This window comes from Vidua macroura, chromosome 10 (genome assembly GCF_024509145.1).
Source record: "Vidua macroura isolate BioBank_ID:100142 chromosome 10, ASM2450914v1, whole genome shotgun sequence".
NCBI classification, from domain to species: Eukaryota; Metazoa; Chordata; class Aves; order Passeriformes; family Viduidae; genus Vidua; species Vidua macroura.
This window is the reverse complement of record NC_071580.1, coordinates 22,059,834-22,074,900: the sequence shown is the minus strand read 5'-3', so window position 1 is coordinate 22,074,900 and position 15,067 is coordinate 22,059,834. Positions and strand designations below refer to the sequence as shown.

General features: G+C 40.6%; 1 protein-coding gene across 6 annotated transcripts in view; it reads left to right on the top strand.

Annotated features, from left to right (window-relative positions):
* The window catches only part of SEPTIN2 (septin 2), a 35,538-nt gene that overhangs the window by 14,692 nt on the left and 5,779 nt on the right, over nucleotides 1-15,067 (top strand). For 4 of the 6 annotated variants that reach the window (XM_053986095.1, XM_053986096.1, XM_053986097.1 and 1 more), the window contains exons 11-13: nucleotides 1,382-1,439; nucleotides 2,678-2,790; nucleotides 3,214-5,824. In XM_053986095.1, coding sequence (XP_053842070.1) covers nucleotides 1,382-1,439; nucleotides 2,678-2,782 — 163 coding nt within the window. In that variant the 3' untranslated portion in view covers nucleotides 2,783-2,790; nucleotides 3,214-5,824. Of the gene's footprint in view, nucleotides 1-1,381; nucleotides 1,440-2,677; nucleotides 2,791-3,213; nucleotides 5,825-15,067 lie in introns of those variants that run through there. The other 2 variants (XM_053986093.1, XM_053986094.1) reach the window with 2 other exon arrangements.

Below are 15,067 nucleotides of genomic sequence, written 5' to 3'. Positions count from 1 at the left end.
TTAAAAAGAGTGTGGGTTTTTTTCAGAATTAACAACCAGAATATTTGGATGAAGCCTTCAAAAAGAGATGATCAAACTTTTTAGAAATGCTTTATTAAACATGACATACATAAATAGTAGCAGTCACAGACTTTTAGCCCTGTTTTGAGCTGGTTTGGTTAGGGCACAGCTTTTCTGGAAAGAGAACTGGACAAAACACCCAATTTTTAAGTAAAATAGCAGGGTCTGTAAAGATGAGCTGGGGAGTTCTTGTGGGAAACTGTGTGTTTCCTGGTTTAGGTGTTTCAGCTGCGTCTCTTCTTATGGCCACCAGAGGGTTCCGAATCGCACATTTTGAGGGCTTTGGGGCATTTTGCAAAAGTTTGCCCATCTAGCTGTTAACAGACATTTTGTAACACGTCTGGTCAGTTTTCAGCAAAAAGAGTTTTCCTTTTACAGTTTCCTGCCTGTAGCATTGGCCTACAGGCAAGATAAAATGCTCTTTTCTCCTGATTTTAAATCCTGCTTTCTGAAATTCAAGGTAAAAGTCCCCAAACTTCCCAAGTTCTGGCACCTCTTATCCAACAGGTGTGTATAAAGGCCTTAGAGGTAATGTGACCTAAGGTCATCCAATTTTTAGAGGATTTCAAGTTGCTGTTAAGTTGGGTATGTGAAACTAAAACATGTTTTTGTATATTTTTTAGTTAAGTGGCCCATATACCATGGCCCTTGCTTTCACATTTCTGAAATGGTACTAGAACGTAGTTAGATTTACTGTGAGTGAGGGTAGATTTCATGTGAATTTATTTCAAGCTTGCACTTCTGCTACCAGGAGTGCTTGACAATAGGTGTTTGTTGACTGTACTCACTAATGATCTCAGAGGTTTTGGGGCACAGAGGATTTTTTACAAAGTTTTTATTTACACAGGATTTTTTTACAAAGTATTTCTCCGTTAACTTTTTAACAAACACCAGATTGTTTGCTTTGCATGTTTGATGGCACTTGCTTGATTAGATCCATTAGTAGATCTTCCCTGTTGTGGCATGGAGTAGGAGAAAGCTATTAGCAAAGTGGTAGGAACTCCTGAATAAAGCCAGGTGGGAGTTCAAGTAACAAGTGATGCAACAGCAGGAAATGGCCTCAGGTTGCACCAGGGAGGTTTAGATTGATATTAGGAGAAATTTCTTCACAGAAGGGGTGTTTGGGCACTGGCACAGGCTGCCCAAGGGCAGTGGTGGAGCTGCCATCCCTGGAAGTGTTCAAACTGCTTGTGGATGCGGCACTGGGGGAAATGGTTTAATGGTGAATACAATGGTGAGTTAATGCTTGCACTTGGCAATCTTAGAAAGTTTTTCCAGCCTTAATGATTTTATGTTTCTAACAATATTAATATTATTTTAGGAAAATAGAAGATGAAGAAGTAAATAAAGACCAGATTCTGCTTGAGAAGGAAGCAGAAGTAAGATGACAAAACTTTATATTCTTGTAACGGGGAAATTTTTGTTCTTTTGTTGCTACATTAGAGCAAATATTTATATGATCTTGGTAATTCATAAAGGAAAAAGTTATATGCCAATATAAAGTTATTTAAGGTTCACTAAGACAACAGAATGAGAAGAGGTGAGAGGAGACTCAGAATAGGAATTTTTTGGAACCAGTGGAATCTGGTAAAACATGATTCCACTGTAGTGATCAGCAATAGATGTAATGCACAGTGTGTGGGCAAGGAGAACCATCCTCCTGGGAGTAAGGCTTCTACAGTTAACAGCTGCAGACTGGGACAAAGTCAGTTCAGCTCTGCAGCAAAAGAGAGAATGATGGTAGAAATTGTCAGAAATAAAAAATGAAACGAAATTCTCATTCTGCCACTGTGACAAATTTATAATGCATAGATCTAATGCTGCTTTTTTTGTTCCTCTAACCTATAAAAGTTAGAGATAGCAAGACTAGAAAAAGTGCAATGAAAAGCAAAATGTGGGCAGAAAGGCTGAAGTGGAGACCTGAAGCAGGTCCTGTGCTAGGGTAGATGAGATTAATAGCCTTGTTGAGAAGTAGATGACAGAAGGAAAAGGGACTAACATGATCACAGATGGCAGGATGAATGGGAATCTACTACACAAGCAAGAGGTCATAGTTAATGGGATTAACAGATGGCTGATTTCAATTTAAAAAGATACTTCTAACATAGTCTGTTACTCTAAAATGCAATACTCTAAAACCTAGCTTCAACCAAGTTTATTCATGCTTGTGTCTCACTGGATGGTTTGCCTCTAATACTTGCTTTCACCAAGTCATCCCTAGCAAGGGAGTTGGGGAATAATCCTGATAATTCTTTTTTTTTTTTTTTTTGATGGCAGATACAGGAGTAGTTTGGAGGGAGTAGTAAGTGTAAATTCAGTACTTCAGAACCATAATTTTTATACATATAATGTCAGAGACTTCCACTTAGGGATGCTTAAAAATCCCATCCCACAGTACAATAATAAAGTCTGTTTATTTCAGTCAGTAAATACCAGCCTCCTCAGTGATAAAGAGCAGTAAAAGAAGATGCCATAACCTGAATTCATTACCTGTCAGATAACAAAAATGCAGATATGTGAGCCTCTTTAGTAAAAATAAGTATTAGAGGGGTGACAGTGAAGAATTATATTCTGAGGTGAGATTAGGCTACAGAATTCTTCTGTGCTGCTTTTCCAGCTCCGTCGCATGCAGGAGATGATTGCAAGAATGCAGGCACAGATGCAGATGCAAATGCAAAGTGGAGAAGGTGACAGCAGTGCAGTTCATGGGCACCATGTGTAAAGTCTTGGGTAAGATGCTCCAATAGCCACTTAAAGGGCTTCTCCTTTAGCTCCTCTCTAATGTGCTTGGTATCAGGAAGTTTTGGAAAAATGTTAATGAGATGGGTTTCCATAGGTTTCTGTCTGAATTTTAATTTATAAGGATTAACTTCTGTTTGCAAAGTTAGATGGCTTGGAGTCAAACTAAACAGTGTGGTGGTGTGTGTGAATACATATGAAAATTTTCCAGAAAGTCAATACAATATATCCTGGTAAGAGTTATGGAAGAAGTCTTTGAAATAGTTTAACCAGGTTTCTTAATCTCATGATGAAGTCGTTGTTTACTTGTGACTTATAAAATCTTTAAAAAAAAAAAAGAACTGCAGTTCTTTCAGGTTTCTTAATGTAAGAAGACTACTGATCTGAAATGGTATTTTCCTGTCTTGTTTTTAGATGATTTTTATCCCCTGACTCACAGGATACCCTCTGGAGCTGGATTGCAGTGGTGGAGGCAGAAAGGATGCCTCTTGCTTCCATGTGATCTGGAGCTTGCTGTGGAGTTTAATGTGGGACGGTTTTGTGGTAACATCTTGTGAGATGTTTTTCATAACATGTAGTCAGTTGGTATTTTTATATATTATACACTTTTGACTTTCATTTTCTTTAGCCCTTCTTTTCTTGAGGTTATTTTAATTTCCTATTAGGGACACAAAATAGTAATTGAAAGTTTTCCAGCCTGATAAGTATTAGATAATAATATTTTTTTAATATACCTTATTAGCTCCCTGCTTTTAACTTTGTACTCCATTTAGAAATGAACAACTGTCAGTGATACCTTGTTCAGTGCCAGGTAACAGTTACTTCATTAAGGTTGCTCCCCTGCAAGGTTAATTTTATAAATATTGCAGTGTTTACATGTGTGTGTGAGACCAGCAGCCCTTTCTCTGTCTCTGCTCACAGCAGAGGATTTTCTTGGCCTCTGCAAAATATCAAATGAAAATTCAAGTATGCCTTGTGTCTCAGCAAAAGAAAAAAGAGGAAATGCCTCTGTGAGAGGCACACTGTATGTTACATGACAGATTTAACCTTGAGGGTTATTATTTTCCTAAAATCTCTTACTCTATTGCAGCTAATTTTGAATAGTTTCTTGTAGGTCATCACAAATCACTCCTGCTATTTTCTGGCATTATTGTAGCCAAATAAACTTGAATAAGGCTGATTTTATTGTTGAGTGAGGTAAACTCCAAAGAATAGTTTTCTATGCATGGGTTTTTTCATATATCCAAGGGATAAGAAATTCTATAATTCCTAGTAAGTATTTTCATACTATTTTTAGGGCATTTAAAGCTGTTACATGTAGTAAAAATATATATTAGCACACTTCTCTTTTAAAAAGTGACCTGTTCCTGACAGGATCAGTGCAAACTGTATTTTAAATTCTTGCTGCAGGATGGAGTCAGCACTATTACTTCAGGAGAGACTCTGTTTTCTTTTATTAGGCCAAGGTCACTTTCTTAATCCTGGTAGCAAAGGAGGCTGTTTTTAGCTTGGCTGGGCTTGTGCTGCAGATCTTGCCTCGTGTTGTATTTGCAGCAAATAATCAATGTAGCACACAACTGCCCAGGTGGTGGCTGACAGGGCAAGCAGTGACACACCCTGGGTTGTTTGCTGCTCCTAATAAAGCCAGCAATCAGATTTCTTCATCTGATCTATCACAAAACATCCTTATCTGAGCAGCTAATAAACAAGTAGAATTGCAACTTCATTTGGCTCTTTGAGCTCAGGTGCAGCTGCGACTTTTATAATTTTGTTAATGTTCCTGTGAAAAAATAACAGAATTTCTACAGCTAATGTATAATTCCAGTGGTGCTTCAGTCGCTAGATTAAATAGAAACCTGTTAAACAACTGAAGTTTTTACCTGCCTGCAACTACTGTTTTATGTTTGAATCTTTCTAAAAATGTGAAGTAAAACCCTGTATCATAGCTGGGGAGCTCCAGCTCTCTTTTCCAATGTAATTACTATCAAAGTTTGACACTACTCATTTGACCTTCCCTAACCTTGACAAAAGTGAAAATGAGAAGCTTTTTGTATGAAAAGAAGAGTTAAATTCCATTTGGTCAAACCTCTGCATATAAAACTTGGATGGAAAAAAAAATGTGCTTCTAAATTCTTGAATTGCTTTTTCAAAAGAGGGTGTAGGACAAAAGTAATGTAGCAGCACTGTCAGAGAACACTCCACAACACCTTACTTATTTCTATTACCATGAGCCTGTACTTGAAGAAAAACTGTGAAATATAAAATGTCTGCACAGGGGCCTGGTTGTACTTGTCACTCTCACTGTGTATATTGGGTTGATAGGGTTTTTTCCCTCTATTTTTAACATGGGAACAAGAGCACATTGTCCATTTATTTAGTGCTGTTTGGTCACTATCTGTGAAATTATTTCAGGCAATGTTTGATTCTTTGGAATATTTACATATCTATTAAAATATTTGATCAGGATAAAGCATTTCATGTGATTCTTAAGCAAAAAATAATTGATCTAAAAATTCAACAGGAGAAATATTTTTGTATGTTGTTTTGGCATTTAATGGGGAAAAAACAAGTTTGTGGCTCTGGCCATTTCAGCTGAAATATTCAAGACAGGTAATTAATTAGTGCTTCTTCCCAAGCCTTTGGGACAATTGTTCATAGTGTGCCTGATGTCTCTGAAGGTCTAGTTCCCCTTCACTTTTCTTGGGATGGTCTTGAAATGGATGATTTTGTGGTAAGACATGAAAAGCAAGACTACTTTTCTCAGAAAAGCTGCTGGTAAAAGAAAGATATGACAGCAGAAGGGCTTGGGGACAAAAGGTAGATTCTGTTTGGTGGCATGCTGAACTGGCCACAGTTCATTTTTTTTTACTGTGTTGTGATGGTTTTTATTTTAGGAGTAAAAATACTTTTAAATTTGCAGAGCTTTATAGTTGATAGCAAAAATTACTTGTTCTTGGTACAAAAAACTGTTATAATCTATGTACTCCGATTAGCTAAAACTGTAATAAAAAATGCTCAAAAGCTATTTTGTGTTTATTATGATTCTTTATTATACTCAATATTAATTTGTGGTGATATGTTTGAAATATTGCCCTGTTCCAGCCAGGACAGGGTTAATTTTTGGGGCAGCCAGGAAGGGCAGGGTTGGAGTGGCAGTGGGTGGGGTTGAGCTCCACTGTAAGCATTTTTCCATGTGATGCACTCTCTCTTTTGTATCCTTTTTGTTATTTAATATGGTTGCTATTGCTGTTCCTTTTCTTATCTCATTGCTGTTTCCAGTAAATTGTTCTTACATTATTTTGTGTTTCCAGTTCTCTTCTCCATCCTGATGCAGAAAAGAGGGAGAGAGGGAGCGAGTGATTGGCAGCCTGGTTTGGAGTTTCATTGGGAGCACTAAATTGGGGAATAGCATTCCTAAACCAGGACAGCCTTCATTCAGCCCCAGTGTGGGGCACAAAGGGGTGAGATAACAACAGATCTGCTCAGGGCAGGTTGGAAACAGGTTTGATCCAGGCATTTTCTGTCTTTGGTCACAATGTTGCTTGGTCTGTCGGTGTGGGTGTGGTCCTAACTCTGTCTATATTGCCAGAGATGCTCCTTATGGGGAGGTTGTTTCAGGACAGGGAGAGCAATCAGGATTGCTTTGTTGCTGTACTGTGGGATGCTAGTTTATGACATAACACTGAGGACAATGAGGGTCACTTGATGAGTATTCAGTGTTGCTATCCAGGGAGAACAGAAGGATGATTTTCCCCAGCTTTTCACTCCTTTTTCCTCCCTCCAGCCTGTTACAACAGCTTTTGAGTGTTTTGAATTCACTCTGTATGTTAAGGAAAGCATGTTCTTGTTGCTAAGTCTGCCAGGTCTACTCAGTAGGCCCCATACCATGTTGAGAGTCAGGACAGAGATTTCTAGGGAGGTCATTCAGAGATCTGCCCCCAAGGACTAATAGACATGCATAGCATGGGAGAAAATGGGCCAGGTTTTGGGGAAATTCTCTGCTACACTGGTTTGGAAGTTCACCCCTAAAGAAGTACAGGACCCTGTTAAAGTGACAGAATATTTGCAAAGAGAATGCTGTGGCAGCTCCAGAGAGGAGAAACTTCTTGCAGCGTGCTGAGCCCTGGCTTTTATTTACTGGACACTGCTCATCACTAGAGAGCTCCCTCTGGGGAGAGGGAGGAAAGCAGAGCAGCAGGCACCATGGTTGTCTTTAGACTCTCTCCCTTTCTTTGCTCCTTCCATTTGAGATCCTGCAAACTCCCAGCTTTTTTCTTATATTTCATCCATACTTTTGGGGATGCATTTTTTAGATTCCACTTATCCTGGTTAGAATGATGGTGGCTTGTATGCCCAAATGTTCTCTTTTCTGAGTAGAGTAGTTCAAGTTCACTCCCTGGCCATCTGTGGCCTCTTCAGCAAAGAATGAGGAAAAAGATCATTCAGAGCCTGTGATGTGCCCTTTTCAGGTGGTTTTGAATATTAGGATGGCTGGGCTGGAGATCAAATTCTGACACTGCTTGCTCCCAGGCTTTCCATTTGTATGACACCTGTGGATGAATTAGTCACACCTCTGTTTTCATACACACTCTAATGACCTCCGAGTAAGCTACTGAGGAGAAAGCTCTCCTGTGATGTGAGTGGAAGGGAATGTTTGGCATTCATTAACAAATGCTACCAATCCCAGCTATATTCAGAAGGCATTTAGTAGGAAATCCTCTCAGGACTGAAAGAAATTAAGTTCAGATTAATGGATTGTAACTTCGATGTCAGTTGAGTCCTTTGCTGTTTCTGTCTCAATAGACAGCATGAGTGCAGAGAAGTGCCTTGTTTTCAGGCAGCTCTCCCGCTCCACACTGCCAAATATTGCCTGGATCTTTCTGAGTATTTGGACAGGGCTGAGCACATCTCGTGTGTCTGTTTTGTTGGATTCTCTGTGGTGCTCTTGCTGGTTTATCTGGCTTCTGGGCCTTGGAGAAGGATTTCTATCAGCATTTTGCTAGCTTGTTACACACATTTAGTGGTTACAAAAAGAAAAAGGAAGTGAACAAAATATCTATAAACCTTTGTTTCCTGACATCTGAGTAAAGAAAAATGAGAAATGTAACTTATCCTGCCTTTCTCTGGACACTTTGTAATAGATCCTGAAATGCTACATGCTTTAGGGAAGTGTCTGAGAGGACAAATGAGGTGGTAATTGCTCAGAATGTGCAAGAATATAATCCATAAAGGCTTTGGGAAGAGTTGAAACTATTGCTTGGAAGGACATTGTACTGGAATTCATTGCAAAGGACTCCATGGAATCATGAGCTCTTCCCTATTTGCTGTTTTTTCTCAGTGCTGTGTATGGCATAGAGCTCAAAGAGCTTAACACAGGGCTCCTGCTGTCAGAGAAAGCCAGAAAGAAATACTTAAAGGATTCCTGCAGTGCAAGAAAGCTGTGATTAAAACACTTCATAACTCAGCTTGCCATAGAGATTTTCCCACAGCCCACAATTCCCAAGGGCAATTTCTCAGGAGAGATAACAGTTTGATGAGCCAGCTTGTTGTCCTGAAGCCCTGTTCCTGCCATGTCTGCCACCTCGTCCCAGAGATGCTGAACGAGGCTCTGGGCTGCTGTTCCTTTGGACAGCCCCAAAGGCATGTGGCTGGCAGTGCAGGTCACTTTACCAGTGAAGCAGGTGTTGTCTCTGTGCTGGAGCAGCCCTTGGTGTGTAGTTGTTTCCTAAGAATCCCTTCATAATCCATAAAAAGGGAGGTGCTGTCACCTGCTCATGTGTCCTTTTATATGAAGACTTGGAGGGTGCTGGAACCAGGCTGTTGTCACAGTGCCCAGGTGAGCCCATGTGCAGTGAAGTTACATTTGATGTCATTAGAGGTCAGGTCCAGAAACTGGGAATGGAGTATGAGGAGGAAGAGCTTTGTCTAAGGAGTGGTGTGATAGCCAGACACGCTGCCAGTGCAGCCCAGACATGATGGGATCACCTGGGCCTGGCTCACAGCCACGGCAGGGTGTGCCCAAGTTTCAGGTGCATTGTGGAGTTTCTGCAGCATTTAGCAAGGCAAGATCTGATGTAGCTATGTGTTTGCAAGTTTAGTTTCGGTGCTTGAAATGCAGAAGACAAATGAATTTCACTCCCACCCACAGAAAGGAGAGCCTGTCAGTCCAGCAAGGCAGAGGAGGTGTCCAGCTACCTCAGAGAGAGAGCAACACGCTTTTGGGGAGTTACTCTGGTGAGAGCAGACACAGCCTCACAGCCATCCTGCCTGGCTTTATGGAGCAGTCCCACAGAGAAAGCAATGCAGCACTTATTACTGTAGGAAACACTGAACTCCTAGATAGGAAAAGAATGAGGAGCTCTACTCTCTCTTCCAAGCCTGGGGCTTATCCTGCTCCCTTTGAAACCTGCTGTAAATGGTTCTGTAGAACTGATGGAGCTGGTTGTTTTTGCTCTATCCCAGCCCTCCCTGGCTCTCAGCTTTGCACATCTCATCTGTGGTGATGTAAATGGTGTTAGGTTTAAGGCTGCATTCCAAGAGTGCAGATAGAAATTTCTCTTCAGCCCTGTAAGTCACATCCAGGAAGACATGGCGAAAAGTCAGGGAGATCTGAGTTATAAGATGTGCCTTCCATTATCAACTTCACCACATTGAGGCATCATGCTTAAAGTGCTTGAGCCTGGCTGTTCCCCTGTTTTTTATTGACAAACAATTTGAAGCTGGTGAGGCAATGAGGAATCACCTAATTTTTAAAAGCAGAAGCTAAAAATTCATGGGGAAAAACCCATGTAGGAAGCATAAGAGATCACAAGTGTTGTGAAGGTAACTCAGTGTATTCTATAAAATAGGTAAATATACACATCCATGGGAGCTAATGCAAAACACTCATTAAAACAGATCCTGTGCTGCATCAATAGCATATTTATTTTTTAAAAAAAGGCACTGACAGTAAAATGCTTTGTTCAGAACATGCTCACTCCTGTGCCTTGCAATCTCGAATTCCCCTGTTGTTTTTAAGTTTTTGATTTATTTTTACTTTTAAGAAGCTTTTGCATAAAGGAGAGCCCAAAACCTAGCTTGAGCTTTTCCTGTAGTGGTACTTGCTCTGAGTTCAGAGCTTGTCCCCTGCAGAGAACATGTGATTTGCCTTTCCAGGAATATTTCAGTCTCTTTGAAAGTTTGCACCCAGAGCAAGAAAACTGGTTTGAATCTTCATTTCCTGCCCAGCAAATAGTCTCAGGCTGCTTTGAAACATGGAAACACAGCATGACAGGGGTGGTTGTCCATGTGTCTGACAGCTGGGCTCAGCTCAGGGGCTGTGTCTTGGCAGCAGTGGGACTGCTGTGCTCTGTGTCCTGGCACAAACAGCTGGAACAGCCCTTTGTGTTGAGGGCAGAGTGGGGAATCCACCAGTTTGTTTTGCCAGCAATCTGTGTTTGGCTACCTCATTTCTGAAAGAACTTAATGCAGCAGAGTTGGTGTTACTGACAGCCTCAACTGTGGTTTATCTGGCAGTGAAATAATTGCCAAGCTTATCTGTGTCTACTGTTTGGAGATCCTAAATTTATCATTTTATTCTAAGTTTCCTGTCCATGAAATATAACTAGGCCTTTTTCTTTTTTATATTTAACTGGGCATTTGTGCATTTGTTGACTTGTTGACTGAAGTTGATGGTATGTGAGGATAAGGTGATCTTTCTTGTCAGAATTTCAGATTGTGGGGGAGCAGTGTTTCTGTCTGGGGATGTCTTGCTTCCCACCCCCCCAGACACATACAGACATTTTTCATGTAGATCTTTGAGGCATTGTACAAGGCATGACTGACTTGAACCCTTGTGCAACTTCTCTGAGGTAACAAAACCCAGGCTGATTTGATGGGCAGGGAAATGAGAAGAACCTCAATGGGATTTAAAAAGTAATAATTAAAAAAAAGGCAGGGTGAGCCTTCTGACACTCTGAGTTTTGTTGGGGAGTGGTGTTCAGGCCTTGCTGCTTCAGACATGCTTTGTTGCCCTCACTGTGCAGACATTATTAAGTGTGAGAGAATAATAAATTAATATAATTGCAGAAAAGCTGGTAGCAGCTTAACGTTTAGGCTGTTACAGTCACAGAACTAACATCTATCAAAAAACCTTTGGATTCAATTTAAAGGAAATTTAGAGGAATTCTGAGCATATTAGTGCTTTTGTGCAATAGGATTGATGCACCACGTGGGGGCAATAAGGGATTGCCCGTGTCTCAGCTGTTACCTGTGGATAAGAACACGGCAGACACAGCTCTCAGATTTTGCCTGGACTTTTGTTCCAGTGTTGTGGCTCAGCAGCTCTATTTCATTTCACTTTGTAGCTTGTCTATGCTCTTGATTTTTGTGCTGTGGCTTCAAAACTGCTGCTGGCTACAGACTGAACCTTCTGGGCAGGGAGGACGTGCTTGGACAAGTTCACTAGTCAGACTGAGAGAAGCTGCTGAGTGAGTGTGTCTGTGTGTGTGCAGGTAGGAACATATGCTGTGCTTAATTTACCTGTTCTAATTGCCACCTTCACCATGAGAGCCAAGTTAAAATAGATATATAATTATGAAAGTCAAAGTAGGTGATTGCAAAAAGGGATTGCAGCCTCTTGGGGTTTTTCTTTTAGCAGAAGTTTTTCCTGTACACAAGTACCCAGGCCTGTTCTAAAGAATTGGTTAATAATGAGGGTTTAATTCCAGGTCATGGTCTGAGGCTGGTGGACTTTGTGTTTTATAAAGGCCAATGTAATTAGAAGTTGCAGTGTGTGTAGAAGGGCTCTTGAAAAATACTCCAAAGGTGAAGAATCTGAGAAGCTCAATGATTTCCTTCTGGGAGAAGTGCTAGAGCATGATTGTGGAGGGCAGAATTATTTAAGATTGGATGTGCGAAATCCCAACCACAGAGTCTACAAGTATCTGTAGCATGGAAATCAGTTGGTTTAGCAAGGTCCTGCTACTGCTATTGCTATTGCCCTTGCTACTGCTTTGCCATTCCATCTCTGCCAGTAGAATGAGGTGCATTCTGACAATTTTTGAAGCATCTTCATTCACTGCTGTTGAAGAACAGTATTTCTCCTATGCTTTCAGGTCAATTTTAACAGTAAGTGAGCCTGGAGTAAGAGAGTAATTCTGGTAAGAGGCACGTACAGGTATGGCTTTGTTGTTTAATCTTTGTGCTCATTGTGTGGATCATATCTCTGCTTATCCAGCAGTTCCTGTTCACTTTGACTTGAGTCTTTTGTCATTTGCTAATGACAGTTGGTGGATTGCTCAGATTTTATGATTTCACTCTTTTCTGTTTTTCTACCATCTGGGGTACTGGTGGGCTGTTAGTACAGAGCACCACCTGATTAAAATTGCTGAAATTGGCTTGATTTTGCTATTTAAGAAAGAAACTTAAGCTCTTTGTGACTGTTGGGTAGAGAACTTGTTAATCAGTGATGAGACATGTTGAGGAATGACTTGTTGATCCTGTAGACTGGTCCTTACTGAGATGTCTAAGGTGATGTGGGAGGCAATCCAGAGGATGGGTCAGTAAGACAAGGTAACTGGTCTCTGTCCAGTTCTGCTGCACAGGCCATTGCAGGCTGAACTTTTCAGGGCTGAAACACTTCTAGACCAGAAACATGGCCAGGGTGGTCACTAATTGTCATGACATTTCATCTAACATGTAAACACAATTGTGTAAAAGTGAGTTTTTCCCCTGGTGGACCTCTGAGGTGCTCTGCAGGTGATGCAGTGTCACCAGGTCCTCCAGAGTGATGCAACAAAGAGTGATCATCTTGTGGTGAAAGCTCTCAGCCCTTCCACTTAGTCCTGAGAGACACTGTGCTTAGGCTTAGGTTAATGATGCCTACAGCAAATTGGTGAATATCTGTAGGTAGTAACAGATGGGAGAATTGTCATACAAGGCTCTGGCTTGAACTAAAGTAGGACAATGGCAGTGAACTGTGGCAGTCAAAGGTCTCTGAACTGCCCCAAAAGGGATTTTGGTGCTTTCAGTGACCCACCTGCAATGAAACCTATATCAATCCATCTTCCTCTTTCCATCCTTGGTGTGCCCATGTGTGTTGTCATGGTGGAGTCCCAGTACAACACACTGGAGAAGTGAACTGGTGGCATGTGGCCCAGTTAGTTTGGTGTACATGGTATAAAATGCTAGCTTAAGTGGTTGTAAATATTCTTCCTCTCAGCTATGCCAACTTGCTGCTGTAGACAGCAAGGAAGACACAATGTAAGCATTTGAAACTGCTTGCCTTGTTCTTATGAGATGGAGACCTCTGAGAGACAGAGCTTTGTAGTGTGTATTTGGAAAATATGTGCTGACAAAATCATCAATAGGTGTAATTTTTCAGTCTGCAGAGTTTCTCTTTGTCATGGTGAAGGATCTGACTAAAAAAGAAGCTTTCCCAGCTGTTATCTGAGTTGGATAAGAAATCTGCTTTGAAGGATTTCCTCAACCCTCATCCAGAGGGTGATTAAAGAAAAAGATGATATTATAGTGTAGTGAAAGGGTAATTCTAATTGTCCTGCTCAGGCCAAGAGGAGAACATGGTGCAGATTATCTGTTGTATTAATTGAGTGAGAGAGTTACACCTTGTTATCAGTTTTTATCTCAAAAGGAGAAAGCTGTGCTTTGTCCTGACACTGCATCCTTCCAACTGCAACAGCTGGCTTTCATGTGTGATGACATTCTTCTTCTAGTTTTGGTCTCTAAACTTCTTCCTCCTCCTGTAAAGGCTTCAAACACTGTTTGGATGACTGAAAAGTTTGATTTCATGGCTGTTACAGAAACTTAAAAGTCTTTGTGGGCAGCTGTAAAGAACAGACTGCTGAGCCTGGTAGAGATAACCAATCCACTCCCTCTTTTAGTTTTCAAAATCACCAAACACTACATCTCAAGCATGTTTTTTGTTACAGTTGCTGAGGATTTATTAAATGATTGAGTGTATAGAACAGAAGTTCAACCTGATATGGCCCTTCCTTATTGTACCCTGTGGCTGCTCTATCCGTGGATGTGTCCAAGGCCAGGTTGGATGGGGCTTGGAGTGACCTGAGATAGTGGAAGGTGTCCCTGCCCATGGCAGAGGAGACCTTTAAGGTCCTTTCCATCCCAAACTATTCTGGAATTCTCTAATATGATGGGGTTTTGTTTTTTTTTTTTTTGTTTTTTTTTTTTTTTTGTTTTTTTTTTTTGCTTGTGTGAATAGACAGGTCAGAAATGAGCTGCATGTAGAAACAGGTGTTCAAGATGAGGACAATTAAACACTGAACCTTTGTGCCTTTTCCTTACTGCATTGTTTCAGTTCTGTCAATTACCTGTGTTTTGAGTAAGCAACAAAGTCAGGACTCTTGAATGAAGCATAAAGGGCAGCAGCAGGGTGTTGATGTTTCTAAAGACTGCCACATCTGTAATTTTTGCTTCCTCTCCTAAGTGTGGTGGTATGTGGCTTTAAAGTGATCACATCAGATTTGTTCTCTGACTTAGTGGCAGCTGCTTTTTTGCACAAGAAAACTTTAGTGCTCTTTTTAGATGTTAAAGAAAGTGATCAAAATGAAGATGACTCTGAAGTGTCTGCACTTTGAAGGATGTGAAACTATATTAGCAGTTAAGTTGCCAATAAAAAGCCATGCAAATAAGATACTGGAACAGCCTCTCAGTAACGAGAGCACTTCACCTGACTGAAATCACCATTGATCTTATAAATGGAATTGTCTAAAATGTTGTGCACACTTTTTCAACTTTCCTATTTACGTTTCTTTTCATGAGATTTTTCAGCTTCACATCACTTTTTAAGGAGACCAAATCATGGGACATATTTTTTAAAACCTTGTGTCTTTTGGTTCTTTTGAAGAGATGAGAATGCTGTTAGTCAGGAATTACTCATTAAATTTGCAAGTTGCCTTTTCATGAGTGAGAGTAATGAAGCTGCTTCTGTTTGAAAGGGCTGTTCTGCATAATTTATGTGTTTTTTATTACCAAAAGTCATATGTTATGCCAATATTTTGTTTTTCATATTGCTGTGAAAAGGTCAAGTTCTCAGAAACAAGATGGCTCCTAGCATTTCTCATGCTATTGGCCAACAATCCGTATCTAGAGAAACCCAAGGACTTCTCTCATTCCTGTTGCTTCTTGTCTTGAAGAGCAGACTGTAGTGAGCTATGGGTGACTCAGGGGTTGTCAAAGGTGGCCCTTTTCAGGAAGAGCTCCTTTCCAGGCTATCCTTTTATCTGCCAGCCTTGGCCTCAGCTTTAGAGCT